This window comes from Salmo salar, chromosome 10 (assembly GCF_965601325.2).
Source record: "Salmo salar chromosome 10, fSalSal1, whole genome shotgun sequence".
Classification (NCBI taxonomy): Eukaryota; Metazoa; Chordata; class Actinopteri; order Salmoniformes; family Salmonidae; genus Salmo; species Salmo salar.
The window spans coordinates 80,716,890-80,743,702 of record NC_138300.1 but is presented as its reverse complement, the minus strand read 5'-3'; the positions used below and the strand labels follow the sequence as shown (position 1 = coordinate 80,743,702).

Below are 26,813 nucleotides of genomic sequence, written 5' to 3'. Positions count from 1 at the left end.
TTGGAGGAAAAAGGGGGAGGCTTGCAAGCCGAAGAACACCATCCCAACCATGAAGCACAGGGTGGCAGCATCATGTTGTGGGGGTGCTTTGCCGCAGGAGGGACTGGTGCACTTCACAAAATAGATGGCATCATGAGGCAGGAAAATGATGTGGATATATTGAAGCAACATCTCAAGACATCAGTCAGGAAGTTAAAGCTTGGTCGCAAATGGGTCTTCCAAATGGACAATGACCCCAAGCATACTTCCAAAGTTGTGGCAAAATGGCTTAAGGACAACAAAGTCAAGGTAATGGAGTGGCCATCACAAAGCCCTGACCTCAATCCTATAGAACATTTGTGGGCAGAACTGAAAAAGAGTGTGCAAGCAAGGAGGCCTACAAACCTGATTCAGTTACACCAGCTCTGTCAGGAGGAATGGGCCAAAATTCACCCAACGTTTTGTGGGAAGCTTGTGGAATGCTACCCGAAATGTTTGACCCAAGTTAAACAATTTAACGGCAATGCTACCACATACAAATTGCGTGTATTTAGACTTCTGACCCATTGGAAATGTGATGAAAAAAATAAAAGCTGAAATAAATAATTCTCTCTTCGATTATTCTGACATTTCACATTCTTAAAATAAAGTGGTGATCCTAACAGACCTAAGACAGGGAATTTTTATTAGGATTAAATGTCAGGAGTTGTGAAAAACGGAGTTTAAATATATTTGGCTAAGGTGTATGTTAACTTCCGACTTCAACTGTACTTATAGTATGAAAGAGATGAGAAAGCAAGCTAAGCCTAGCCTCAAGTGCCCATCAATCCTCTCCCATATGATAAAGTAGTGGTGGTTTGACGGACTGTGAGGCTGAGGTTTAACTACAGTATATACAGTAACTTTGTATGTGTGAGACTGACACTGCGCATCACCTTTAGAGAGGAAGAGAAGGGGACAGAGAAGTCTGGCTGAATAGTCACCAGATGAAAGCATTCATCACACAGCCTTCATGAATGGGGCCTCTGTCTTTCGGGAGGAAGGGAGGGAGGGAGAGAGGGAAGGAGGGGGGAGCAACCAGGTGGGAGCTAACCTCAATGGCGTGGGTGTACTGCTCCAGCCTGTCATCGATCTTGGCGAGGAGAACAGGGGGCTGTGTCTTCTTGAAGCTGTTGCTGTATCCAAAACAAAGACACTCGGTCAGTGAAAATGTTTGTGGGAAGAAAATAATACATTTTAAAGATCTCATCTGACTGGCTATAGGCCCGCAAGTGAACAGGGATCATCCTTCCCCACCCCGAGTGAAATATCCTTTTTCCACATTGTTGTGATACACCCCCCTTGGTAAAATGAGCCACTTGAATCTACACTGCCATTAGAGAGTGGATGGGATTACGTGACCTCTTACAGCTTCTGTCAAGACTGTCTTTCAGGCCCAGTATGAAGCGTGCTCACTGACCGCAGTGGGACCCAGTGCAAAGGATCCCTACACACATGTGCACACACACGCGTGCACACGCACGCGCGCACACACGCACACGCACACACACACACACACACACACACACACACACACACACACACTGCCAGTTGCCTGAACCCCACTACACAAGAGTCCTAATCTCAGACATATACACTAAACAGAAAAACAAACTGTGTGGGACAAATCTGGAAATACTGACCCTATTTCCTGCATTTCAACATGGCCTCAAAACCATTTATATTTGAAAAGAGAGCTCCCATGAAAGGCATGTGTGAGTCATTAGCCTGATATGGCTGGCTAGTTTGAGGATTACATAGCTTCTTCACAGGCATGGTAGGATTATTTTAACTTCATAAACGTGCACAGCCCACAAATCTTTATTTGGACGGTGTTTTGTTCTGCAAAGACGTTGAAATTGGGTTTTCTGAATGATGTCATGTTTTCTATCTGCATGAGCGAGGCTGTTAAAAGTGAAGGGGTGAAGAAAGCTGTCTGTCAACCGAATTCTTCTCCGGAAAGATTTGATTCGGTCTTACAGTGTTTTTACACACATCAACAAGGGAGTGGAACACCCACATTAAAGGACTATCACACACAGTGATCCTTCCCTCTGTCCTAAAAAACCTGCCTAGACTAAAACATGAAGTCACACTCAATTCCTCAGATCTCAAACCTGCACCTGGAAGATAAAGTTTACGGTGTCCAATAAAAAACATATTTTGACCAATGGGTAAAAATAATACTTAAAACACATGTTAATTGTGTAGATAATCCTCTAAGGAAGCCAATGGTCCAACCTCATGACTCTATCATAATCCGCTCTTAAGTTATTGGAGTTTTTAACCTTGTAGGATGGCCAATGTTAATGTGACAGTCAATGGAGGCCAGAGGGAAAAAGTGGGCAAAAATAAGGAAAATTGCACAGCATCACTTCAGCTAGGCAGGATGCTGTGCGAGAATTAACTAACTGACAGGCTCACTTTCCCGTTGAACTCATCATATTTCTTCTCGAATCCGCAGGATTTAAAACAATATAAAGGTGAGATAGATATCGATTTTGAGACATGTAGTGTTTTCATATTTTAGTATACGCTTTTCATATTAATGCAGAATTCCTGTTCTTTTTCGAAGATTTCTCACAAAAGCAAGCTTATCACTGTGAAACGTAAACAGAGCACTGAGCTCTGAGCAAGCTTTTTTATTTTCAAAGCCTTTTACATTTAGTTCAGCTCCTGTTATGCTAATCTCACTTTTTGCGACCCGCAAAAACAACTTTGAAGATGACCACCACAACATGTAAAATCCTCAGTGTTGCTGCGAGAAAGCTGCACCACTCTGTCAACAGAGCTCAGTGATTATTATTGGATGTATTAGGTTAAGAAATCCCACTTTTTGGATATACTGTTAATGAAATGTTCGAGAAAGAACTCCACTGAACGATTCAGAATATGAATAATAATATATGTCTTACTAAAATGTATTTTAGAACTTAAGGAAGTAACATTTCCTCACCACAGCGCATTCTGGGCAGAGTGGGTGCACACCCTATAAAGTTGTTATTACACCCTATTTTCAGTCACAGTCTTAATATTAATTAAACTCTGGCCTGGTCTCTACTACTCTAGCTGCTGGGAGCTCTTTACCACTGATTACTTACTGCAGTCAGACTGCATGGAGCCATCCCACAGTCCAGAGCTATCGCTCACCAGCCACCAGAGAGAACCCAGCCAGCCCAGGCTCCAGCCCTCACATCTGGTCAGAGTTAACCAAGCTATAAATCATCCAGGCTGACAAAGGTGATGCACTGAGAGAGATTTAGAGGTCACCACTGGCCCTCTTTGTCTATGTTTACATTTACACACCAGCCATTTAGCCAGCATAGCTGCTGTTCTGCCTCAGATAGCAGCTCTCCATCCGCCGAAGGGGCCCAGTAGTACTTTGGTCAACCTCAAGATACAACGAAGCATTAGCGACGGAAGGTATTTGAGAGTACAAGTGGAACAACGGGGGCTGTGGAATTTGTTTGTTTGCTTTGTGTTATTCATTGTGAAAAAGCCTTGTATGCTTGTATGATGCTCACCTTTTCTTTAGGGACCTGTTCAAGGATTCTGTTCTTTCTGTGATCTGAAAAACATGAGGATGATGTTAAAGGTTATTGTTTTGGAATTAGAATATGACAGTTGAAGTGCTCCATGACTTCTAGAATTGTCAGACGGGATTATCATGATCAATTTGATGTTAATCACAGCCCCGTATTTGGCCTGATGCAGCAAATATCTCTTCCAAGTCAAACAGATAAATCTTCTGCTGGTCTTTCTCAACCATTTCCATCTGCCTGTATCTGTCAGTTCGTATCACCAAAGACAGATTTAAGCTAATTCTGCCTCAGTCCAAGGTTTACTGCAGGCATAATTATAATGCAATCAGGGTGTGGGAAGACTTCCATCTCGAAACCCATTACTTATCTTGAATCTGTGTATTTAATGCATTACAGACTGAATCATAGTAAAGAAAATGTGTTTGGGATTACAAGTCTTAGGCTATTCATTATCAAAATACTAATACATTTGTATCAGAGGAGTTCTAGTTTGAGCCAGGGTCATAATGTCCTGTCTTCTACCGTTGCTTGCCAAAGAGGTCATACTTCAACGTATCCAGCACCAAGCTCTGGTTCTTCCCACACAAAAGGATCCCTTATGTTACTGTTCACTGTTCAGCCCTGGACCTGAATCAAAGAGCACAGCATGTTGACACCAACTCACCAATAATGTATTTTCTGCTGTCAAACTCTCATCATTCTCTCTCTGAAATTACACACACAAGCAGATGGAAGCTCATGACAGCACTAAGGATGTAGGCAAGGGCACCAACATAGCAACCCTGTACCCAGAGAGGAAAGTCAGCTTAGAAACAGAAGGCAGGAAGTAAAAGTTATAGTAGCTAGCTGAACTTGCCCTTTTGTAGAAGGTGACTGAGAGTTTTTCTTCATTAGTGTTAATACAAGAAGTGAATTCATGAGCGATAAATAGATGCATCTGACAGTAATAATGTAAAGTAATGAGCCAGGCTTGTAAATCAAGATCTGAGTGGATTTCAATCCCTGTGTGATCTGACAAGTCTAATCAACTGACAAAAAAAACAACATTTTACACTACACAACGCTTCACAACATGCCATGCCGTGCAAACGTCTGAATCCAAACAAATGAACCCATGGAAACACTATCTATAATACTGACAAATACCTGTTACTTAATACCCTTCTTTTTAAACAGAGCAAGGTGGAAGGAGTTAAGGACAATACCACAGAACAGTGTAAACACAGGCTGTCACAGCTACCATTTGGACTTGGGCTGAAATACAGTGACATACAGTTGAAGTCGAAAGTTTACATACACCTTAGTCAAATACATTTAAACTCAGTTTTTCACAATTCTTGACATTTAATCCTAGTAAAAATTCCCTGTTTTAGGTCAGTTAGGATCACCACTTTATTTTAAGAATGTGAAATGTCAGAATAATAGTAGAGAGAAGGATTTATTTCAGCTTTTATTTCTTTCATCACATTCGCAGTGTGTCAGAAGTTTACATACACTCAATTAGTATTTGGTAGCATTGCCGTTAAATTGTTTAACTTGGGTCAAACGTTTCGGGTAGCCTTCCACAAGATTCCCACAATAAGATGGGTGAATTTTGGCCCATTCCTTCTGACAGAGCTGGTGTAACTGAATCAGGTTTGTAGGCCTCCTTGCTCGCACACTCTTTTTCAGTTCTGCCCACAAATGTTCTATAGGATTGAGGTCAGGTCTTTGTGATGGCCACTCCAATACCTTGACTTTGTTGTCCTTAAGCCATTTTGCCACAACTTTGGAAGTATGCTTGGGGTCATTGTCTATTTGGAAGACCCATTTGTGACCAAGGTTTAACTTCCTGACTGATGTCTTGAGATGTTGCTTCAATATATCCACATAATTTTCCTGCCTCATGATGCCATCTATTTTGTGAAGTGCACCAAAGTACAGAAAAGCATCCCCACAACATGATGCTGCCATCCCCCGTGCTTCATGGTTGTGATGGTGTTCTTCGGCTTGCAAGCATCCCTCTTTTTCCTCCAAACATAACGATGGTCATTATGGCCAAACAGTTCTAGTTTTAGTTTTGTTTCATCAGACCAGAGGACATTTCTCCAAAAAGTATGATCTTTGTCACCATGTGCAGTTGCAAACCGTAGTCTGGCTTTTTATGGCAGTTTTGGAGCAGTGGCTTCTTCCTTGCTGAGTGGCCTTTCAGGTTATGTCGATATAGGACTCGTTTTACTGTGGATATAGATACTTTTATACCTGTTTCCTCCAGCATCTTCACAAGATCCTTTGCTGTTGTTCTGGGATTGATTTGCATTTTTCGCACCAAAGTACATTCATCTCTAGGAGACAGAATGCGTCTCCTCCCTGAGCGGTATGACGGCTGCGTGGTCCCATGGTGTTTATACTTGCATACTATTGTTTGTACAGATGAACGTGGTACCTTCAGGCGTTTGGAAATTGCTCCCAAGCATGAACCAGACTTGTGGAAGTCTACCATTTTCTTTCTGAGGTCTTGGCTGATTTCTTTTAATTTTCCCATGATGTCAAGCAAAGAGGCACTGAGTTTGAAGGTAGGCCTTGAAATACATCCACACCTACACCTCCAATTGACTCAAATGATGTCAATTAGCCTTTCAGAAGCTTCTAAAGCCATGACATCATTTTCTGGAATTTTCCAAGCTGTTTAAAGGCACAGTCAACTTTGTGTACATAAACTTCTGACCCACTGGAATTGTGATGCAGGGAATTATAAGTAATCTGTCTGTAAACAATTGTTGGAAAAATGACTTGTGTCATGCACAAAGTAGATGTCCTAACCGACTTGACAAAACTATAGTTTGTTAACAAGAAATTTGTGGAGTGGTTGAAGAATTAATTATAATGACTCCAACATTTTACATGTTTTACATTTTAGCAGACCCTCTTATCCAGAGCGACTTACAGTAGTGAATGCATACATTTCATACATTTATTTTTTCTTTACTGGTCCCCCGTGGGAATTGAACCCACAACCCTGGCATTGCAAACACCATGTTCTACCAACTGAGCCACACGGGACCAAACTTTGTGTATGTAAACTTCCAACTTCACCTGTATTATGGTCTCTGACTTTTACAGTCACTGGAATGGTGGTATCCTATTTGTACATGAAGGCATGCTGTCAGAGCTAACTAAAAGTTGCACACGTCTCACACACCTCTCAGCAAACCCACACATCACAGCAAACCCATACATGAATGTGTGTGACCTGCTCACACTACATGTGCTGTGGCAAGTGTTGACATTTATAACACTCCCATGCAACTTACGTGATTGAAACTAAACACAATGGCTGTAAAGATGGTATAAAGTGAGATTTGAGTTATTTTTGGTTGTTGTAGTAAAACAATATAGAAATATAGAGCACTTTTTTTATACAGAAAACCAAAGGTATCATTGTCATTATCCATGATCTCAAAAACTTACTGCCATATCATCATAGCTTGTCATATACCATGGGCAATAATTACAAACCTGAGGTATAGATAGATGTATAGATGAATGGAACAGAAACGCTAGCTACCTTGTAGATGGAGCCTTTGGGATTGAGCGGGCTAAACAACTCATCTCCGTCCACACTGGAGGTACTAAGGTTCTTCATCCTCTCTGCTGCCTGCATCCTCCTCCTCTCTATGTCCTCCTTCATCCTCCTCTTTTCTTCCTGTACAGGAAGACACACAATGGATCTTTTTGGTGAACGTCAGGAACCGAATCACATTGGTGCCTCACTGATTTCCTGGCTGCTAGTCCAGCTTCTTGAGCTCCAGACAACAATTATCTGCAGATAACTTAGAAAAACATTATCTGAAGGATATTCCCACTGCAGGAACAACAGGTAATGGGAGAGAGCCTCATTCAGGTCCATACTCATTTTTGCAGTGCATAAAAACATTTAATAAATAAATTGGCAGGCAATTTAATAATTTGGTCATCTTAAAGGTATTTTGAACTTTTAAGCTTTACATTAGAAATGTGCTATTTTTTCATGGGTCAATTTTTAAAGAGCAACTAACTCTAAAAACCAACTTCTCATTTAGAAAACAGCCAATGTGGCATCTACATGAGTCAGAAACATTTATTATACTGTCAAAATTGACTGCAAATTATAAATAGGATAATTTTGGTAATTAAGTCAGTCTCATCCAAAACAACATTTTGTGAGACTTGTGGTCGTGACTGCATCACAACACAAATTAAGGTTTGGTTTGTTTCAATCCTGGCCACAAGCTCACAGCTGGCAGCACGCAAGTAATCATCAATTCTGAGTGTAGCTGCACGTGACCCAATTGTAATTCCCATGGTAAATTTGGGTTGACTTTAGATTTCCCTAATAGCTTCACATTTCACAGCTTCACATGATTTAAAAACCTCAAACCAACTCGAATCATGCTGTGTATTATGCATTAAACCACCCAGACACATCAAAGATACAGTTGTCCTTCTGAACTGAGCTACAGTACAGGACTAAAATTGCACAGGGATGTCACCATGACTCTATTGGTAATTGTTGACAAAGGAGAGTGATGTAGTGCTGCATCAGATGACCTGGCCTCCACAATCACCAACATTAACCCAATTGAGGTGGTTTGGGATGAGTTGGACCGCAGAGTGAAGGAAAAGCAGCCAACAAGTGCTCAGCATATATGTGAACCCCTTCAAGACTGTTGGGAAAGCATTCCTCATGGAGCTGGTTGAGAGAATGCCAAGAGCGTGGAAAGCTGTCATCAAGGCAAAGGGTGGCTACTTTGAAGAATCTCAAATATAAAATATATTTTGATTTGTTTAACACTTTTTTGCTTACTACATGATTCCATATGAGTTATTTCATAGTTTTGATGTCTTCACTATTATTCTGCAATGTAGAAAATAGTACAAATGAAGAAAAACCCTGGAATGAGTAGGTGTGTCCGAACCTTTGACTATATAAAAAAACTATTTGATAAAATATTGAATGTGGCCTTTACTACTATAGCCCAGAGAAACACATTAAATAACAAATAAAAAAATGGCAAAAATGACAGTCAAAAAATAAATCATAAAAAACAGGTGTTTGTCCTAAATCTAGGAGATATACAGTGCAACTGGGAAGAATTCTGACCCCTTGACTTTTTCCACATTTTGTTACGTTACATCCTTATTCTAAAATGTATGAAATTGTTTTATTTTTCCTCATCAATAAACACACTATACCCCATAATGACAAAACAAAAACAGGTTTTCAGAAATTTTAGCAAATTTCCAAAATAATTAAAAACTGAAATATCACATTTACAGAGGTATTCAGACCCTTTATTCAGTACTTTTGTTGAAGCCCCCTTTGGCAGCGATTACAGCCATGAGCTTTCTTGGGTATGACGCTACAAACTTGGCACACCTGTATTTGGGGATCCAAATGGAAGAGCCATTGGGATCCAAATGAACGGCTCTTTAAACAGAGTCAAATGATCTGGCTTACCGAATACCCATCCTTATATACATTTAAGTGGTAAAAAAATAATAATACTGTAGGTGGTTAAACTGACCGTGGCCGCGGTGAAAAAAGTTACTCTCCCTATACTTTCAATGCATTTTTCCAGAAAAGGTGAGTAAACTCACAAAAAAAGGTGGGTAAACTGTGTTTACTTACGTTTACCCTGCACCACACCACCAGCTGATGTGTAAGATATTGAGTTTCATCTCTTTCTGTTTGTGTTTCTTAATGCCATAGGCTACACATTATGTATGTACTGTACACTGCAGTTGACCATCACCTCCTCCTTGGCCAGGCGCTGCTGCTCCTCCTCCTTGCTCCTGCGCTCCTCCCCCTCCCTGACCTGGCGTCTCTCCTCCCTCCTCCTCTTCAGCTCCTCCAGCTCCTGCTCGGCCTCAGCCTGCTTGTGTCTGAGCTGCTCAAGCTCCTGGTTCTCCTTCTCTGCTTGGCTACGCCGGATCTTCACCAGCTTGGCCTCTAAGATGGCCTCCGCCTCCTCCTCAGGCTCGACCACTTTTACTTGTACCACAGCCCTGGGAGAGATGGAGGGAGAGATTGATGGACGGCTGGAGGAAAAAGGAGCATACATAGAGGGGCAGGATTTCAAGAAATATCTCTGTCTCCTAATGGTTTAGAATGTGAAACGTCTAGTAGTCACTTAGGGGGGAATTCCGACCTGAGGTTGTCACGCGTAAATGGAACGTAATTCCCTTTTTATGCACTTTTCTCTCTACACTAATTCTGACCTGACCCACTATTCATTTGGGGTGAAAATCAAAGAAATGAAAGTGTGGCGGAGATGTGTCAACAGATACGCTGCATTCTGACCTTGACTTAATTCCCTCATAATTCCACCACCTTTAAGCGCGATGAAACGATGAATAACATCGAGCAACCTGTCGGTTCCAAGTGGAGCAACATCTACTTTCTTTATTTCCCATAGAAATAACACCATTCTCCATGCACTGTCATTTACAAATTGATAAGGGCTATTGATAAGAGCTAGGTAAATTAGTAAGCCGTTTGGATAAGGGGGATTGTAAATATAAATGACAATTGCTGTAGATCTATTTTACTTTGTGATTGCTAAAGACAAATGTGAAACGAGTCATCTTACAGCAAACTGAAGCACATCAACATGGCACCTTTTCCACAGTGAAGTTTATTAAATGCTGGCCTTATATTTTTGGATGAAATTTGGAGACCCAAGCTATATGCTTCTGTAACCATATATATATATATATATATATATATAAAAACTGAAGTATAACATTTACATAAGTATTCAGAACCTTCATTGAAATGAAATCAAATGTACAACATGAAATGCTTACTTACACGCCCTTAACCAACAAGGCAGTTTTAAGAAAATAGATTTAAGAAAATATTTAGAAAATAAACTAAAGTAAAAAAATGTTTAAAAAAATAACACAATAAAAAAACAATAGTTGCAGTTGAAGTCGGAAGTTTACATACACTTAGGTTGGAGTCATTAAAACTTGTTTTTCAACCAATCTACAAATTTCTTATTAACAAACTATAGTTTCGCCAAGTCGGTTAGGACATCTACTTTGTGCATGACACAAGTCATTTTTCCAACAATTGTTTACAGACAGATTATTTCACTTATAATTAACTGTATCACAATTACAGTGGGTCAAAATGTATGTACACTAAGTTGACTGTGCCTTTAAAAAGCTTGGAAAATTCCAGAGAATTATGTCATGACTTTAGAAGCTTCTGATAGGCTAATTGGCATCATTTGAGTCAATTGGAGGTGTACCTGTGGATGTATTTCAAGGTCTCCTAGAGATGAATGTACATTGGTGCGAAAAGTGCAAATCAATCCCAGAACAACAGCAAAGTACCCTGTGAAGATGTTGGAGGAAACAGGTACAAAAGTATCTACAGTGGGGGGAAAAAGTATTTGATCCCCTGCTGATTTTGTACGTTTGCCCACTGACAAAGAAAGCATCAGTCTATAATTTTAATGGTAGGTTTATTTGAATAGTGAGAGACAGAATAATAACAAAAATATCCAGAAAAACGCATGTCAGAAATGTTATAAATTGATTTGCATTTTAATGAGGGAAATAAGTATTTGACCCCCTCTCAATCAGAAAGATTTCTGGCTCCCACGTGTCTTTTATACAGGTAACGAGCTGAGATTAGGAGCAAACTCTTGAAGGGTAAAAAAGACACCTGACCACAGAAGCAATCAATCAATCAGATTCCAAACTCTCCACCATGGCCAAGACCAAAGAGCTCTCCAAGGATGTCAGGGACAAGATTGTAGACCTACACAAGGCTGGAATGGGCTACAAGACCATCGCCAAGCAGCTTGGTGAGAAGGTGACAACATTTGGTGCGATTATTCGCAAATGGAAGAAACACAAAAGAACTGTCAATCTCCCTCGGCCTGGGGCTCCATGCAAGATCTCACCTCGTGGAGTTGCAATGATCATGAGAACGGTGAGGAATCAGCCCAGAACTACACGGGAGGATCTTGTCAATGCTCTCAAGGCAGCTGGGACCATAGTCACCAAGAAAACAATTGGTAACACACTATGCCGTGAAGGACTGAAATCCTGCAGCGCACGGAAGGTCCCCCTGCTCAAGAATACATATACATGCCCATCTGAAGTTTGCCAATGAACATCTGAATGACTCAGATGGACCATTATAGTTGGACCATTATAGTTTGCTGGTGATGTAGACACCAAGGAACTTGAAACTCTCGACCCGCTCCACTACAGCTCCATCTATGTGAATGGGGGCGTATTCGGCCCTCCTTTTCCTGTAGTCCACGATCCGCTCCTTTGTCTTGCTCACATTGAGGGAGAGGTTGTTGTCCAGGCACCACACTGCCAGGTCTCTGACATCCACCCTACTGGCTGTCTCATCGTTGTCAGTCAGCAAACTTAATGATGGTGTTGGAGTCGTGCTTGGCCACGCAGTCGTGGGTGAACAGGGAATACAGGGGGTACAGGAGGGCACTAAGCATGCACTTTGATGAAGCACCTTTGGCAGCAATTACAAACTTAAGTCTTCTTGGGTATGATGCAACAAGCTTGGCACACCTGTATTTGGGGAGTTTTTCACATTTTTCTCTGCAGATTCTCTCAAGCTCTGTCAGGTTGCATGGTGAGCATCACTGCATCTATTTCCAGGTCTCTCCAGAGATGTTCGATCGGGTTCAAGTCCAGTCTCTAGCTGGGCCACTCAAGGACATTCAGAAACTTGTCCCGAAGCCACTCCTGCGTTGTCTTGGCTATGTGCTTAGGGTCGTTGTCCAGTTGGAAGGTGAAACTTCGCTCCAGTCTCATGTCGTGTGCACTCTGGGACAGGTTTTCATCAAGAATCTGTCTGTACTTTGCTCCGTTCATCTTTCCCTCGATCCTGACTAGTCTCCCAGTACCTGCCACTGAAAAACATCCCCACAGCATGATGCTGCCACCACCATGCTTCACCATAGGGATGGTGCCAGGTTTCTTCCAGACGTGAAGCTTGGCATTCAGGTCAGACTAGAGAATCTTGTTTCTCATGGTCTGAGAGTCCTTTAGGTGCCTTTTGGTCAACTCCAAGTGGGCTGTCATGTGCGTTTTACTGAGGGTTGACTTCCGTCTGGCCACTCTACCATAAAGGCCTGATTGATGGAGTGCTGCAGAGATGGTTGGTTCTTCATGAATGTTCTCCCATCTCCACAGAGGAGCTCTGGAGTTCTGTCAGAGTGACGATCGGGTCCTTGGTCAACTCCCTGACCATGGCCCTTCTCCCCTAATTGCTCAGTTTGGCCGGGCGGCCAGCTCGAGCAATTGTCTTGGTGGTTCCAAACTTCTTCCATTTAAGAATTATGGAGGCCACTATGTTCTTGGGGTCTCCTTCCCCAGATCTGTGCCTCGACACAATCCTCTCTAGGAGCTTCATGGACAATTCCTTGAACTTTTTGCTCTGACATGCACTGTCAACTGTGGGACCTTATATATACAGGTGTGTGCCTTTCCAAACCATGTCCAATCAATTGAATTTACCACTTGTGGACTCCAATCAAGTTGTAGAAACATATCAAGGATGATCAATGTAAACGGGATGCACCTGAGCTCAATTTAGAGTCTCAAAGCAGAGCGTCTGAATAATTATGTAAATAAGGTATTCCTTCATTTTTTTTGTATTATTTTTTTTCTCGCTTTGTTGTTACTGGGTATTGTGTGTAGATTGATGAGTAAAATGTTGTACTTAATCCATTTTAGAATAAGGCTGTAACATAACAAAATGTGGGAAAAGGGAAGGGAACTAAATACTTTCCGAATGCCCTGTATACAAGATCAGTATTTTAAAATCTACCAATTGATGCTGAAAATGAGATGAATATGTGTGCATTTACATGGCTTTCTTTCATTGATCCCTAATATTCTGAACCTTTTTTCTCCATATATTCTATTGAGTCTGTCGAAAAATTTCAAATTAAAAGTACACCAAATTTAAAGGGATGGCTTTAGAGAAATTTACTGAAAACCCTGCTTAATGAAAACCACACATGCAATGCCCGTTACGCACCTGCATAAGGTACAGTAAGCGCATAGGAAAGGCGTACATTTCCTATGTCTGAATCCGTCCCAATGTGAATTGCAATGTGATTTTCTTGTCATGTAATTGAATGTGGAAACAGATCTAGTGATACATATCCATATACCATAATACACCCTGATTTACCTGGGAGCTCTTAATTTGGTTTTGGCCATATATGATGTAATTTCCTCCCCGGCTGTGTCTCCGTTGGTGTTAGCATGCTTTGCCTCCGTTTGCAGGACGACTTGGGATGTGTAGGAGACCTTCACATCTTTTCTCTTCTCCTTCAACTGGAACTGTAAAGAACATTAAACATTTCCATGGTTGACTACTTCAAGGACATGCATTTTTGAATAATCATATTCTAATTTGTAAATGTTCTTAATTAATCACATATTAGCATATAATTACAAATAATGCACAAGAATACCTTCTCCTTAGCATCTGGTCTTTGGTCCTCCTCTCTCTTCTTGAGCACCCTCATCTTCTCCTGCCTCTGTTTCGCTCCCTCCTCTTCTCTCTCCCTCTCCTTTTGTACCCTCTCTTCTCTCACCACCTCCTCTCGCTCCCTCCTTTTCCTCTCACTTTCCTTTCTTCCCAACTTCTTCTCTTCCTCATCCTCAGCTTCTGCCTTGTGTTGTCTCTGCAGACGAGAGGTGGATGTGGTGGGGGTGGCTGAGGCAGAGAGGGTATGTGGTGTGGGGGCCTTTGCGGCACCGTTCAGGGGCCTCTGGTCCTGCTCCTCTGGGGCCTGACTGAGCTCCTCCATGCGCTGGGCCTGCTGCCGGCGTCTCTCCAACCGCTGGGTCCAGTCACTGAAGCCCTCATCCTCCTCCATAGAAGGAGAGCTGCTGATAGGCTTCAGATCACTCTCATACCTGGGACACAAAGAGGAGAGATAAAACGATCTTAGTGCCACAAAGGTTTTGGGAACTCAACCAAGAAAAGCTAATGATGTTCATCTGAATGGTGACCTAACCTATTATAAGTCCTTTGGTAGGCAATGGACGAAAAAAGATGTTAGTGCTACAAATGTTTTGGGAAACTCACCCCTGGTCTGAGAGGGAAGTAGATTTTGCTAGATACATTTTATAATATGAAAGGCCTCTGAGGGGTGGCGGGTGGCCTAGTGGTTAGAGTGTTGGACTAGTAACTGAAAGGTTCCAAGATTGAATCCCCGAGCTGACAAGGTAAAAATCTGTCATTCTGCCCCTGAACAAGGCAGTTAACCCACTCTTCCTAGGCTGTCATTGAAAATTAGAATGTGTTCATAACTGACTTGCCTAGTAAAATATATATATATAAGGGTGCTTGAATGCAAGGATTGCCTAACTGAGCCTGAAAACATTATAGTCAATTACAACCCTTGACAATGTCAGGAAGCCCTTAAAGAATGTGTCAAGGAAGAACAAATCTGGATAAAACTAACCATTATGGCTATAATGTTCAATAGCCTTTGAATAAGTGCCTGTAAATCCAATCATTAAGGTAATAGGACTACTTATTACGATCAATTTAAAGCTAAACTGAGTCAGATGGTGGAGAGAGGACTACAGCTTTGTAATATGACCACCAGTGAGATGTTTTGGTTGGCATGAAATATCCCAAAGTGCCAAATGTGTTCTGTAGTATGTGGCAAACATGGCTTTTACAGTAAAGGCTAAACACGTCAACTATAGTGTTAGTGAGAGCGACCGTGTGGCCCACACACAGCTTACAAAGCTGTCTCCCAGCGGCCTAGCGAGTGCTGGGGATGGATAACAGGATGAGAGGTGTAAATGAGGACTGAAGCTTCTGAGCCCATCAATTAACACCAACAGGACCAGATCAAACACACAATGCAGGAAAACAGCTGGAACAGCCCTCTGTAGACACTGGTGTTATTTCTCCTCTACAGCCGGTGCCACAGGCTAACATATGTATGTGTGTATATGTGGTGTGTTTGTGTGATGTGGTGTGTTTTTATTTCCACCCACACCTCATCACTCCTATCCCAACCCAAGTGTGTGTGTGTGGGGGGGGGGGGGGGGCTTCACCACACTCACACTTGGGTTGGGAGAGGAGTGACGAGGTGTGGGTGGAAATAAAATAAAAAAAATATCTGAGATTGCTACAGCTGAACACTGAATCAGCCCTGGGTTATTTTAGTACAGAGGCTAATCTTAATGGTGATACCAGGGGATAGAGAGTCAAACAGACAGGGGGCTTATGAGGACAACAGGCCCTGCGGGGACCCAGAGACAACACAGCTGGACAAATGAACTGGCACCTGGAAGTTGAGAGCCGCTACCTACCGTCAACCAACATTAAATTAAGTGATTTCTGTAATGAGCGCTTAGAGCCAGTGTAAACAAGGGCTTAGACTAACTGCAGGGAGAGAGGTGGAGCCCAATGTGAGGGCCATGGTAGGAAATCATGTGTTAGCCATGGTGGATAGGCAGTGGGTGGGGAGCCTAACTGGTGATAAAAGTGGATAAGGCTGTGAATTTTACCATCATCTCCTCTTTGAGAACCAATTAACAGGGCAAGAATGCTATGCAATCAGTATAAATGTACATATCAGCATTTTATTTTGTGAGCTATTCATTTGTTTCAAAGTATTAAAATGGTGGAAAAGCTCAAAAATCCAGATGTCCTACATTTTTGAAGATCCATTTTTTTAAAGTGCACAAGGGAGCACTGTCCTTGTGTTCCCCCAGGTTGCTCAATATTGACATGGCTGTGGTCCAGACGAAACAGAAGATATGTTAACTATCCTTTCATCACCACACATCCATTTTGTCCTCACCACAACACCTGCTGAATAAACACTGGGTTTTTCTAATGTTAGTTACAAAAAGACCGCAGTCACCTCACGATATCTACCTCTAGAGTCTAGACTAACAATGTGTTGACTTTTTTCTTATAACGCGACTGCAGTCACTGCACGATACTTGGCTCTAGACCAATACTGTGTTGCTTTTCATACAACACGACCACAGGACATTTAGTAGTTATATTTCATTGTGTAAACTTCACAGGGGTCTCCCCAGGTTAGTCCAAACATCTGCATCTGGCTGAACGACTCCATAAACCTTCTATCAATTACCAGAAAGAGTGATTAACAGATTAGCAGCGCACCTCTTTCTCCCTATCCCTCTACTTCTTTATTCTCTCTATCCCCATTCATTAAAACAGCCCTGTAATGAAAGTCTGTTTCATCTTCGCAGGAGCTGGCTGAATGGAATGCTCCCACCAGGCATTCCAATGTTGATTAAACAGGTTAGCTACTAAAGTAAATTGATGTTTCCAGATGGCAGGTTATATATATTATCAGAAATAATGGGTAGTAATTGTGGTAGTGTGATTCTTCAGGTGTTTAGTCATGTAGATGTTGTTTAGATGTTATGAAGTGGTTTGTTCTGGCACCAAAGACACTACCCTATAAAGGCTACAGGCACCTGTTGGAGAGGAATGTTTATGCAATGGCTCTGACATGTCATGATACTGTAATGACTCTGAAAACAACGAGAAAGTTGTTGACGGCCTAGGAACAGTTGGTTAACTGCCTTGTTCAGGGGTAGAATGACAGTTTTTTACCTTTACCTTTTTTACCTTGATTGAAAGATGAATTGTGATCCACACTCCAGTCTAGAAAGTTGTGGTAATGCACCTTAAATTTGGTTGCCAACCGCCATATAAAGACCAAAGAAGAAGAAGAAGCCTGAAGGAGGAGCGATTACTAGAATACTAACTTTTACCCTTTTATCTGTGGATTAATTGTCAGAGTAGAGGACCTTGTGCATTTCAGGAAAAATAACATCCCAATGTTTATATCACAGGACAAATTAGCTAGCAACAGCAAGCTAGCTAGCTAAATTGCCATAAATGTTTAATGCTTTTTGACCTGTCCCCAAATTAATATAGTTGGTTCAGAGTTTTTGATATTTAAACCTACGTGTCCTGATCACGTCTGGTGTGGGGGGACAAATCAACATGCGTGTGATGGCGCATGCGGACTCACGCGTGTGTGCTGTCTGGTTAAGGTTACTTGTGTAACCCCGGTTCTCTGATATTATGAGTGCGATACTGTATCTCACAGTGGGATTCACCAGAATCTCTAACTAGCTCCAAGAACCAATAATACATGTCTGTCGGAGACAGACAGATCAAGTGGTGAATGAGGGAGCCCCTCCCCTCATACTAAAGAGCCACTCTCCCACACTCTGTTCCTTCCCAAGCATGCAAAACTTCTTCACACTCTTGCGAGTAGGAAAATGTGGTGAACTATCTCACTCATATATCAAAGAACCAGGGTTACGCAAGTAACTTTAAGTTCTCTTTCAAATATTTGTTTCAATAGCTCACAGTGGGATAGTCAGAATATTGCAAAATGTGCTTTCGACGAAAAGCTATTTTAAAATCTGACATAGCGATTGCATAAAGGAGTTCTGTATCTATAATTCTTAAAATAATAGTTATGTATTTTGTCAACGTTTATGATGAGTAATTTAGTAAATTCACCGGAAGTTTTGGCTGGGAATGCATGTTCTGAGCATCACATGCTAATGTAAAAAGCTGTTTTTGGATATAAATATGAACTTGATTGAACAAAACATGCATGTATTGTATAACATAATGTCCAAGGAGTGTCATCTGATGAAGATCATCAAAGGTTAGTGCTTCATTTAGCTGTGTTTTGGGTTTATGTGACATATATGCTTGCTTTGAAAATGGCTGTGTGATTATTTTTGGCTGTGTACTCTCCTAACATAATCTAATGTTTTGCTTTCGCTGTAAAGCCTTTTTGAAATCGGACAATGTGGTTAGATTAATGAGTCTTGTCTTTAAAATGTTGTAAAATAGTCGTATGTTTGAAAAATTGAAATTATAGCATTTTTGAGGTTTTTGTATTTCGCGCCACGCTCTACCATTGGATATTGTCCTCAACAATTAAGTAGTTTTTTGGGGTATCTGTACTTTACTATTTATATGTTTGACAACTTTTACTCCACTATATTCGTAAAGAAAATAATATACTTTTTACTCCATACATTTTCCCTGACACCCAAAAGTACTTGTTACACTTTGTATGCTTAGCAGGACAGGAAAATTGTCCAATCCACAAATGTATCAAGAGAACATCTCTGGTCATCCCTACTGCCTCTGATCTGGCAGACTCACTAAACACATATGCTTTGATTGTAAATTATGTCTGAGTGTTGGAGTGTGCCCCTGGCTATCTATAAATTAAAAAAACATGGAAATCATGCTGTCTGGTTTGCTTAAGGAATTTTAAATGATTTATACTTTAACTTTTGATAATTAAGTATATTTTATCAATAACATTTACTTTGATTCTTAAATATTTTTAAAACCAAATACTTTTAGACTTTTACTTAAGTAGTGTTTTACTGGGTGACTAACTTTTACTTTCACTATTTTACTATTTATTTTTTTACTCAAGTATGACAATTGGGTACTTTTCCCACCATGGGCTAATTCTTACCGAAGCAAAAACGTTCCTTTCGGTAAAGTCACCCACCACAAAAGACAAAAAAACCTGCGCTCGGCGGCTTAACCTCAACAGCAAACCGGTTAACAGTTAAACAGGAAAACAGATCAAGTAATGCTGAGGAGAGCTAGAGTAGAACCTTTCTGTGAGGAAGAGAGGTGAGAATGATCAGAGGGCAGGAGAGTGGCTCTTTAGTAAGAGGGGAGGGGCTCCCTCATTCGCCACTCAACCTGTTTGTCTCTGACATACGTGTTTGATTGGTTCTTCGAGCTACTTAGAGATTCTTGTGAATGCCAGAGTAAAATATCAAAATGAATAACTGAAAGAGAACAGTGAGGGCTTGAAAAGGTTTAGAAATTTTCCAATGCCTGTTTTATGATCAAGCAACAATTACATGTCAAGTCATTCACTAAATCAAATCAAATCAAATTGTATTTCTCTCATGCGGTGAATACAACAGGTGTCGACCTTACAGTGAAATGCTTACTTACAAGCTCTTAACCAACAATGCTTTAAGAAGTTAAGAAGAAAAACGTTTTAAGTAAAAAAATAGATAAGTAAAACAAATATATATTATAGAAACAAAAAGTTACAAATAATTAAACAGCAGCAGTAAAATAACAATAGCAATAGCGAGGCTATATACAGGGGGTACCAGTACAGAGTCAATGTGTGGGGGCACTGGTTAGTCGAGGTAATTGAGGTAATATGTACACGTAGGTAGAGTTAAAGTGACCCGGTTTAGAAAGGCTTAGAAACGTGGCGCCATTGACATGATCAGCTGTTTTACTCTCTCTTCTCCCCACTTGGAGAAGGTGTTGGAGAGACAGTCTGTAATTAAATCTGTGAGATTAAAAGTGGCAGTTATGCTAAGGGCCATGACATAGTAGTCATTTTTTAAGACACTTTGTAGTAAACATTCTTCTGAGATGCTGTAATGGGAAGGCAGCTGTGTGTTCTTCTTCACACGGAGAGAGTGAAGGAATGAGTGTGGGAGAGAGAGAGAGAGAGAGAGAGAGAGAGAGAGAGAGAGAGAGAGAGAGAGAGAGAGAGAGAGAGAGAGAGAGAGAGAGAGAGAGAGAGAGAGAGAGAGAGAGAGAGAGAGAGAGAGAGAGAGAATGAACAAGTAGGGGAGAGAGAGAGAGAATGAACAAGTAGGGGAGAGAGAGAGAGAATGAACAAGTAGGGGAGAGAGAGAGAGAGAGAGAGAGAGAGAGAATGAACAAGTAGGGGAGAGAGAGAGAGAAAGAGAAAGAGAATGAACAAGTAGGGGAGAGAGAGAGAGAAAGAGAGAGGGAGAGAGAGAGAGAGAGAGAGAGAGAGAGAGAGAGAGAGAGAGAATGAACAAGTAGGGGAGAGAGAGAGAGAATGAACAAGTAGGGGAGAGAGAGAGAGAATGAACAAGTAGGGAGAGAGAGAGAGAGAGAGAGAGAGAGAGAGAGAGAGAGAGAGAGAATGAACAAGTAGGGGAGAGAGAGAGAGAAAGAGAAAGAGAATGAACAAGTAGGGGAGAGAGAGAGAGAAAGAGAGAGGAGAGAGAGAGAGAGAGAGAGAGGAGAGAGAGAGAGAGAACAAGTAGGGGAGAGAGAGAGAGAGAATGAACAAGTAGGGGAGAGAGAGAGAGAGAGAAAGAGAATGAACAAGTAGGGGAGAGAGAGAGAGAGAAAGAGAAAGAGAATGAACAAGTAGGGGAGAGAGAGAGAGAGAGAGAGAGAGAGAATGAACAAGTAGGGGAGAGAGAGAGAGAAAGAGAAAGAAGGAACAAGTAGGGGAGAGAGAGAGAGAAAGAGAGAGGAGAGAGAGAGAGAGAGAGAGAGAGTGGAGAGAGAGAGAGAGAGAGAGAGAATGGGGTAGAGAGAGGAGAGAGAGAGAGAGAGAGAGAGAATGAACAAGTAGGGGAGAGAGAGGAAGAGAGAATGGGGTAGAGAGAGGAGAGAGAGAGAGAGAGGGATTAAGAGGAGATGTGGAGATTAATGGCTTTTCCCAAAGGAAATATTTATTTGTTGTAACCACGCATCCTCAGGATTGTGGAGTAGATCCATAAACAACTGAATGTATGGCAAGCACTAACTGTCCCAGTAGCACTCCCATGATATGATAGACTGAGGCATCCACGGCTGGGAAGTCTGACAAACACCCCTTAATATAAATCATTGCATCAGTACAATTCAAAACATACTGTAATAGAGACACTGTAGTTTAGATTTGAGAGATGGGACATGACTGAGTGGGTGAATGAGTAATGTTTGGGACAGGACATGAGTAATCTCAAATGACTGACCCTCTATAGGTTCAAAAACTCCATTATCATCTTGGATGAGTCAAAGTAAAGTACACTTTTAGAAAAAAGAGTTCCAAAAGAGTTCCTCGGCTGTCCCTATAGGAGAACCCTTTTTGGTTACAGGTAGAACCCTTCTAGGTTCCTTGTAGAACCCTCTGTGGAAAGGGTTCTACCTGGAACCAAAAGCGTTCTATCTGGAATCAAATAGGGCTCTTCAAAGGGTTCTTTTATGGGGACAGCCAAGGAACCCTTTTAGATTCTAGATAGCCCCTTTTTTTCTAAGACTGTATTTGGGTACTTACAGGCCGTCCTCAGCCAGGGCCACATTGTCCAGTGAAGGGCCTCCAGGGTCCGAGGTGCTGCTGCTACCCATACTGCGGAAGGAATCCCGGGCCCTGCGCCGACGCTCTCGCTCCACCTCCTCTGCATCCTCAACGCTCCTTTGGGTGGTGATTCTGTGGAGAGCCGGAGAGAAGCACTGTTTAAAGCGATAGTCTGAGATTTGAAAAACAACAAAATGGGTCCTTGCCACTTGTTTCAGTATACTTCTGAGATATGGGACTAGGGAACAAAGGTAATAAATAATTGAAATGACCATTGAACAGCTTTCAAAATCACAGACTGTAGCTTTAGAACCTAAATAAGGAGCTGGTTTTAGCCCCGTGTGTCTTTGAGCGTTATATTTATAGCTGATATGGATTCCCTGAGTCATCATCCTGGGCTCGGCCTGGGATCTCCCAAGAAGATGATTTTACAACAATGCCTAAGCCCTCTGCTAAGCCCAGCGTTCAGCTCGCCACGGGTGAGATTCTCTCTCCCACTACAGCATCCCCCTCATCAGTAAACATGCGCACACATGTGGCTGTCCTTATGCTTGCATTTTACTGCAGCAACATATTTATCACAACAGTTTATTCCCCTTTCTCCACGGCAGAACAAACCAAACTCCCCATGGGACGCAAAAAGGGTTTAAAGTTCACCCTCGCTGATTTAGACATTTAGACATTTAGACATTCAGACATTGCCTGGAAGTGCATGCCATCTATTTGTCTGTGATTATGATGAGCAGATACTACAGCACGTATGGACGTGCCTGCTGTGCTGTATGTCTCTGTTGTGTAGCGAAGGGACCATGGTATTAGCCTCAGGGTGAATACACACACACACGCATGCACACAAACACGCAAACACACATTTGTATTAGCCTGAGGGTGAATGCAGGAGGACTGGTGGTTAATAGGTTCCATCTGTGTGTCAGGGTGTCAGATGACAGCACGCACATCCATTTGGCTTCTGGATCAATTAAGGCAGGCTCAGGTCACTAATAGGGCCCTAATGTGTCCCAGACCACAGGTCCTGTATGTGTGTGTGTGTGTGTGTGTGTGTGTGTGTGTGTGTGTGTGTGTGTGTGTGTGTGTGTGTGTGTGTGTGTGTGTGTGTGTTGTTACCACCACCTGAGACCATCAACCCATCTGTTTCAGTGACTCTCCATTTTACAACACCCCCTATAAAGGACCATGTAGGTGGGATGGTCTGTAAAATCAGCCCCCCACCACCCATTAGTAATTTTCTGTTACAAGCAATAGCATCAGCTTCGTTCCCTCATTCCCCTCTCCTCCCTTTGCCTTCAGGCACTTTCTTTCCTTCCTGTTTTCTATTCGCTTAGCAGTTACGGTCAGCGTGAGTATGTAGGAGAGAGAGAGGTCAGGGGAGAATGACATGACCAAGTGCCCAAAACCACTGCGTTGTGAATCAGGAAGATATTTCAAGATTTCACAAAGGCGATTTCACAGTATAGCACATTTGAGACATCAGTTATGACGTAAAATATAATTTGTATGAGTTTGTCTCCCAATTTTTTTTGACACAACCATTGTGGAGACAAGGATGCAAGCACACCCAGTTGGTATGGTAGTAGTGGACGTGGCAGGACCAAGGCTCTCTAACTTAACTTTTATACCCTCTTATTATTTTTCCTTTAATCAGCATTATGGGATTATCTCATTCTTGGCACAAGTCAAACGTCTGACTCAGATGATGATGTAATTCATCTTTTGGTGTCTGGATTATAGATGGCCTTTCTTTCTTTGTCATCCTCTTTCACTCACGGAATCTGTTCTCGTTTAAACCTGATCTAAGTGACCCATTTTCTCACTCCATCTTTTAGATCTGTAACCGATCTGTAATAGCTTTATTTCCATGAACTCCAAAGACACGCCAAAGAATATGGTTTACAGAGTCTGGTTTACATTGGGGCTTATGTTGCCTTTCCTGACAATTGTAACAATGTCTAAGCTCGACTTCGTCTGAATAACGTTCAAAAGCAAGAGCCGCAGGGCCAAGGAGCCAGACTCCGACAGTGAGACTGTTGAGGGAATGTATTTGGGGCGGTTTTTGCCCCTTTGTAAATTCACACCAGAGCAAGACTGAGCATGCCACTGATGTCGCCACACAAAACTGAAGACAAACAGGCAAATGCCTCTCCAGAGCAGATGGGTCAGTGTTGTGTGTCACAGGTGAGTGTGATTAGCAGAGTTCCTGGAGTGGGAACGGTTTCAATATGATATGTTAGATTAATGAATAAAGACAGACACGAATGTCAAGTTCAAAAGCCATGTTCAAGTATTGTACAAGTCCCTACATGCAGGGTCTGGATTACAGAACAGCTAGCTGATTACCTATCAACTATATCCCTTAACACAATCATTTGCTTACAAAGTAATAGACAATACACATCCTATGCAAACAGTGGCATTAAGCCTGTCCGGTGGCTTACACAGCCATCCCACCCATGACTAGGTGTGGGCTCTGACAGGTGTGGGGTTAGAGCCATGAGCTGGTGTGCTTGGTGGGGAGGTGGACTTAGCCTCAGTTGGCTCATGTCTCAGTTCTGCACCCCTTGCCCTTAGTCCTGGACTGTGATCCAGCTCATCCAGGTGAGTGTATGACATATTGTTTGGTGTCTGCTCTGCTGTGCTCAGATCCACCCGGTAGCGGCGATAGAGAGAGCCACCGACATCCACTAGGTAAGAATGTGGTGCACCTTTCTGTAGGCACGTACCCAGCCTCCAAAGTCCTGTGTGGTCTCTTTATTTTCTCACCCACCTCCAGCTCTGTTAGGTCTCGAGCAGTCTGGTCGTAGAAGCACTTAGCAGGCTGCTTTCTGTCGCACAGTTTGTTTGTGATGCCAACCATGATGCAGGGCTCAAGTAGCTTGTTGGCTACGGGGATGGGAGTTTTCAGACGTCTCGACAGTAGGCGTTGCGCTGGGCTGCTGTCCATGTTTTGCGGTGGGTGTGTTCCTCCACTGTAAGGCCTTGCGTAAAAGTTATTTTGCAATCTTGACAGCTGACTCTGCCATCCAATTTGCCTTTGGGTGCCTTGGAAAGGCCACGTGGTCTAACTCCCATTCTGAAGTGAAACGCTTGAACTGTGCGGCGAATTGTGGGCCATTGTCTGTGATGACCTTGTCCGGCTGCCCTTGCCTTGCGAACTGTTCCTTGCAGTGCTTGACCGTTAGCAGTTCCATCTCCCAAAAGTCGGAGTAGTGATCAACGATGAGAAGATAGTCCTTTTGTCTGTGGCTGAATAAGTCCATACTGACGATCTGCCAGGGCCTTGTGAGCAGTTCGTGCATGATATGATTATGATTTGATTATGATTTGAGCCATAAGAATTTAATCTCCTGCACCGCAGCCTCGTGTTTGGATAGCCAGTGCCATTGTGTCTCTTTGTCCCACGGTCGTCATAGAGGCTCACAGACTGCTGACAGGTGTGGCATGAACTTTGCGAGATAGTTTGCAAAGCTGATAAGATGCTGCACTCCGTTTGCATCAGTCGGGTTTGGCATAACGAGGATCACTCTTACTTTCTCTGGGTCCAGCTGCAGGCCTTTGGCTGAGAGAATGTGGCAATGGAAGTGTCTTTCACTTTGAATTGTAGTTTCTAGAAGGCCAAGGCGCACCTTAACTGGTCGGTGTCACGGATCCCCCTGGCACTGATGCTCATTCTGTTCACCAGATCCGGAGGTCTACGTCACTGGCTTTCTAGGCTTCACTGAACAGGATTCATTATCATCAACCCCGGACTGTCTTGTCTGATTACATACACCTGGTTCCCTTTTCCCCTGATTAGTATGTTATATATGTGCCCTCTCTTCCCTCTGTCTTTGTCGGTTATTGTTCCCATGTCCGTTGGTGGTGTGAGTACCTATGCGTTGGTGCAGCTGTTATGCTGCATGCTTTATATATTGTGTATTACGGGAATCATCCCGTGTTGTTTAACAAGGTTTACCCTCGCTCTTTTGTTTGGGTACAGCCCAGTGTTTTTGTATACGTGTTTGTTTTGGGTGTATTAAAAACCCCTATTGTGGATTCCTGCGCCTGTCTCCAAATCCTTTATACCAGCGTGACAGTCAGCAGTGCTCTATCAGTGCTAGGAGCTTCACATCTTGGTTGAATTCTGCTTGTTCGTCGTGTCACTGTAGCCTACAATCAGGATATCATCAGCGACGGGTTCAATGGCTTTCAGCCAGTAACTTGTGCTCCTTGCGTTGATATACCTCAGGCACCACGGAGACACCAAACAGGAGCTTGATCCAGCGTTTCCGACTCCAAGGGGTCCAGAAGGTATTCATGAAGCTACTTTCTTCGTCCAGCTTGCATTGCAGGAAGCTTGTAGAGGACGTCCTCCAGTGTTGTCATGATGTACTGTAGTGGGAGCATTTCAGAGCTTGGTTCAGATGCTTTGGGTCGATGCAGACTCTCAGTTTCTCTGGCTTTTTCATTATGACCATATTGCTGATCAGTTGGTTCAGTCACATAAGGCCTCGTATCTGTCCAGCTGGGCCTTCACATACAGTTTCCCTGCAAAGGGCACATTACGAGGAGCACACTGGACTGGAGTGACGCTCTCATACAATTCAAAGAGTACCTTCCCAGGTACTGATTCAACGGGCCAGTTTAATACCTTGTCATATCTGCTGAGTAGCACACATTGTTTCACTATTGCCAAGTTTACGTTTTTATGTTTTGTCATTTAACAGACACTTCTATCCAGAGTGACTTACAGTAGTGAGCACATACATTTTCATACTTTTTTTCTTCATACTGTCACTTCTCTCCTGTCTACAAGTTACTCAGTAATCTTACATTTTCACAGCTTTTGCTCATTTATTATTTTGTTTTATTGGAGGACACAGACTAAATGCTAAGAAAGTGACAACATCTGAAAAGACTCTAAACTGAGATGTTTGGTTGTTCTATTGTTGTTGATATCTGGGAACGTTCAACCAAACCCTTGTAGTTGCGCGAGTCTACAATGTTTGCAAACCCTGTCTGATTTTAAAAGTTGTTGAAGATGGTCTTGAAAATGGATTAGATTTGGATTGTAATTGATGCCATGGACAAGAAACAG

The 26,813-nt window shown here is 42.3% G+C and overlaps 1 protein-coding gene across 3 annotated transcripts in view; it reads right to left on the bottom strand.

Moving 5' to 3' along the window:
- Positions 1–26,813, bottom strand: part of lsp1a (lymphocyte specific protein 1 a) — a 75,621-nt gene that overhangs the window by 33,176 nt on the left and 15,632 nt on the right. For 2 of the 3 annotated variants that reach the window (XM_014124560.3, XM_014124558.3), the window contains exons 2-9: positions 21,701–21,853; positions 14,054–14,501; positions 13,768–13,919; positions 9,335–9,587; positions 7,108–7,245; positions 4,225–4,266; positions 3,543–3,586; positions 1,073–1,154 (exon numbers count right to left, since the gene is read on the bottom strand). In XM_014124560.3, coding sequence (XP_013980035.1) covers positions 1,073–1,154; positions 3,543–3,586; positions 4,225–4,266; positions 7,108–7,245; positions 9,335–9,587; positions 13,768–13,919; positions 14,054–14,501; positions 21,701–21,853 — 1,312 coding nt within the window. The remainder of the gene's footprint in view (positions 1–1,072; positions 1,155–3,542; positions 3,587–4,224; positions 4,267–7,107; positions 7,246–9,334; positions 9,588–13,767; positions 13,920–14,053; positions 14,502–21,700; positions 21,854–26,813) is intronic. The other variant, XM_014124559.3, reaches the window with a different exon arrangement.